General features: G+C 48.0%; 1 protein-coding gene across 1 annotated transcript; it reads left to right on the forward strand.

Moving 5' to 3' along the window:
* Window positions 1–203: 203 nt before the first annotated feature.
* LOC121035273 (olfactory receptor 149-like) lies at window positions 204–1,136 on the forward strand. The gene has a single exon (XM_040482807.1). The coding sequence runs from the start codon at window positions 204–206 to the stop codon at window positions 1,134–1,136; it is 933 nt and encodes a 310-aa protein (XP_040338741.1).
* Window positions 1,137–1,947: the final 811 nt, after the last annotated feature.

A 1,947-nucleotide genomic window follows, 5' to 3' on the forward strand; every position in this document is an offset into this window, starting at 1 on the left:
GGCCCAAACCAAAGTTTTCAGAATACAGTAAAAAATTTTTATTTTCTTTATCTTTTGATGTAGAAATGCCCTTACATAAGGTTTACTGTTGATTGTTAAAACATGAAACCTACACATCCATCCATTGGAGAGATTCTCAGTTTTACATCAGTGTTCACACTTTGGACACCTATGTTCTATTGGGAGTCCAACATCTGACGAAGATGGGGAATGCTTCAGTGGTGACCAAGTTCATCCTGCTGGGCATCCCACACACGGAGGATCTGGAGACTATGCTCTTTGTCTTGTTTTTGGGCTGCTATGTCTTCACTCTTATGGGGAACCTGCTCATCCTACTGGCGATTGTCTCCTCCACTCGGCTTCACATCCCCATGTACTTCTTCCTGTGTCAACTGTCTGTGTGTGACATATTTTTCCCTTCTGCGAGCTCCCCCAAGATGCTCTTCTACCTCTCGGGGAACAGCCGGGCCATCTCCTATGCGGGCTGCGTGTCCCAGCTCTTCTTCTACCACTTCCTGGGCTGTACCGAGTGCTTCCTGTACACGGTGATGGCCTACGACCGCTTTGTCGCCATCTGTTACCCTCTCCGCTACACGGTAATCATGAGCCACAGGATGTGTGCCATCCTGGCCGTGGGGACTTCTTTTTTTGGCTGCATTCAGGCCACCTTCCTAACCACCCTCACCTTCCAGTTGCCTTACTGTGGCCCCAGTGAGGTGGACTATTACTTCTGTGATATCCCAGTGATGCTGAAGCTGGCTTGTGCTGACACCTCAGCCCTGGAGAGGGTGGGGTTCGTCAGCGTGGGCCTCATGCCCCTCAGCTGCTTCCTTCTCATCCTCACCTCCTACAGCCGCATTGTCTGCTCCATCCTGCAGATCCGCTCTACTGAAGGCAGACGCCGTGCCTTCTCCACCTGCAGTGCCCACCTTACTGCCATCCTCCTCTCCTTTATGCCAGTGGTCCTCATCTACCTGCAGCCCACCCCTAATCCCTGGCTCAATGCAACTGTTCAGGTCCTGAATAACTTGGTCACCCCTATGCTGAACCCCTTGATTTACAGCTTGAGAAATAAAGAAGTAAAATATTCTCTGTGGAAGGTACTACAGCAGGTAGGCTTCCTTCCTGAGCAATGATAGAGATTAGTGACTACACTTCAATAGCACCACATTGCTAGGACACAGATGTTATCAATGGCCCTTGGATAGATAAAGAAGCTAAGGTTTGGAGCACGTGGGTGGCTGTCGCTGAAGTGTTTGGCTCTTGGATTTCAGCTCAGGTCATGATCTCGTGGTTTGTGGGTTCGAGCCCTGCATCAAGCTCTGCACTGACGGTGAGAGAACTGCTTGGGATTCTCTCTCTCTCTCTCTCTCTCTTTCTCTCTCTCTCTTTCTGTCTCCTCCCTCCCTCAAAAATAAACATTAAAACATTTTTTTTTAAAGAAGCTAAGGTTTGAAGTCATAAAGTGGATTGTTCAAAGCCACATAACCAATAAATTATGCTGCCTACAAAGGATTATCTCTTCCCATTTTGCAAGAAAGCCTAGTTCTGCTGTTCCTCATTCTGTTTTCTTTTCCTATTTTCCTCCTCCCACATCCTCTCCTTCTTTTCCCTTTTCCCTTACTCTAGCACTCCCTCATCTTGGCATGATTATCCAATTATTCTCTCAAATGCCTGCATCAGATACGCTGCCATTTGATGGTCTAGGAGTTTTTGAAATACTTGGGGGGGGGGGTTCAACCACATTGCTCCAGGTGACATTCTGTGACTTCTGGAATGTAAAGATGCTGTGTCAAGGAAAAAGGCTTCTCTGGATGAGACCTGAGGCAGGCTTGTTATGGGTGAATCAGAGATCACCTATAAAGCCTGTCAGTCTTGGATCTAGAAACAGTCCATTGGCTGGGAGGTGGGGCAGTGGATGAGAGGCTAGAGAACGTGAAGAGGCTA

Source organism: Herpailurus yagouaroundi, unplaced genomic scaffold (genome assembly GCF_014898765.1).
Source record: "Herpailurus yagouaroundi ecotype Mexico unplaced genomic scaffold, PumYag 161, whole genome shotgun sequence".
NCBI classification, from domain to species: Eukaryota; Metazoa; Chordata; class Mammalia; order Carnivora; family Felidae; genus Herpailurus; species Herpailurus yagouaroundi.

Bases quoted from the DNA above. Each gene is read 5' to 3' on its own strand.
- LOC121035273 (XM_040482807.1), top strand. From the start codon at position 204: ATGGGGAATGCTTCAGTGGTGACCAAGTTCATCCTGCTGGGCATCCCA.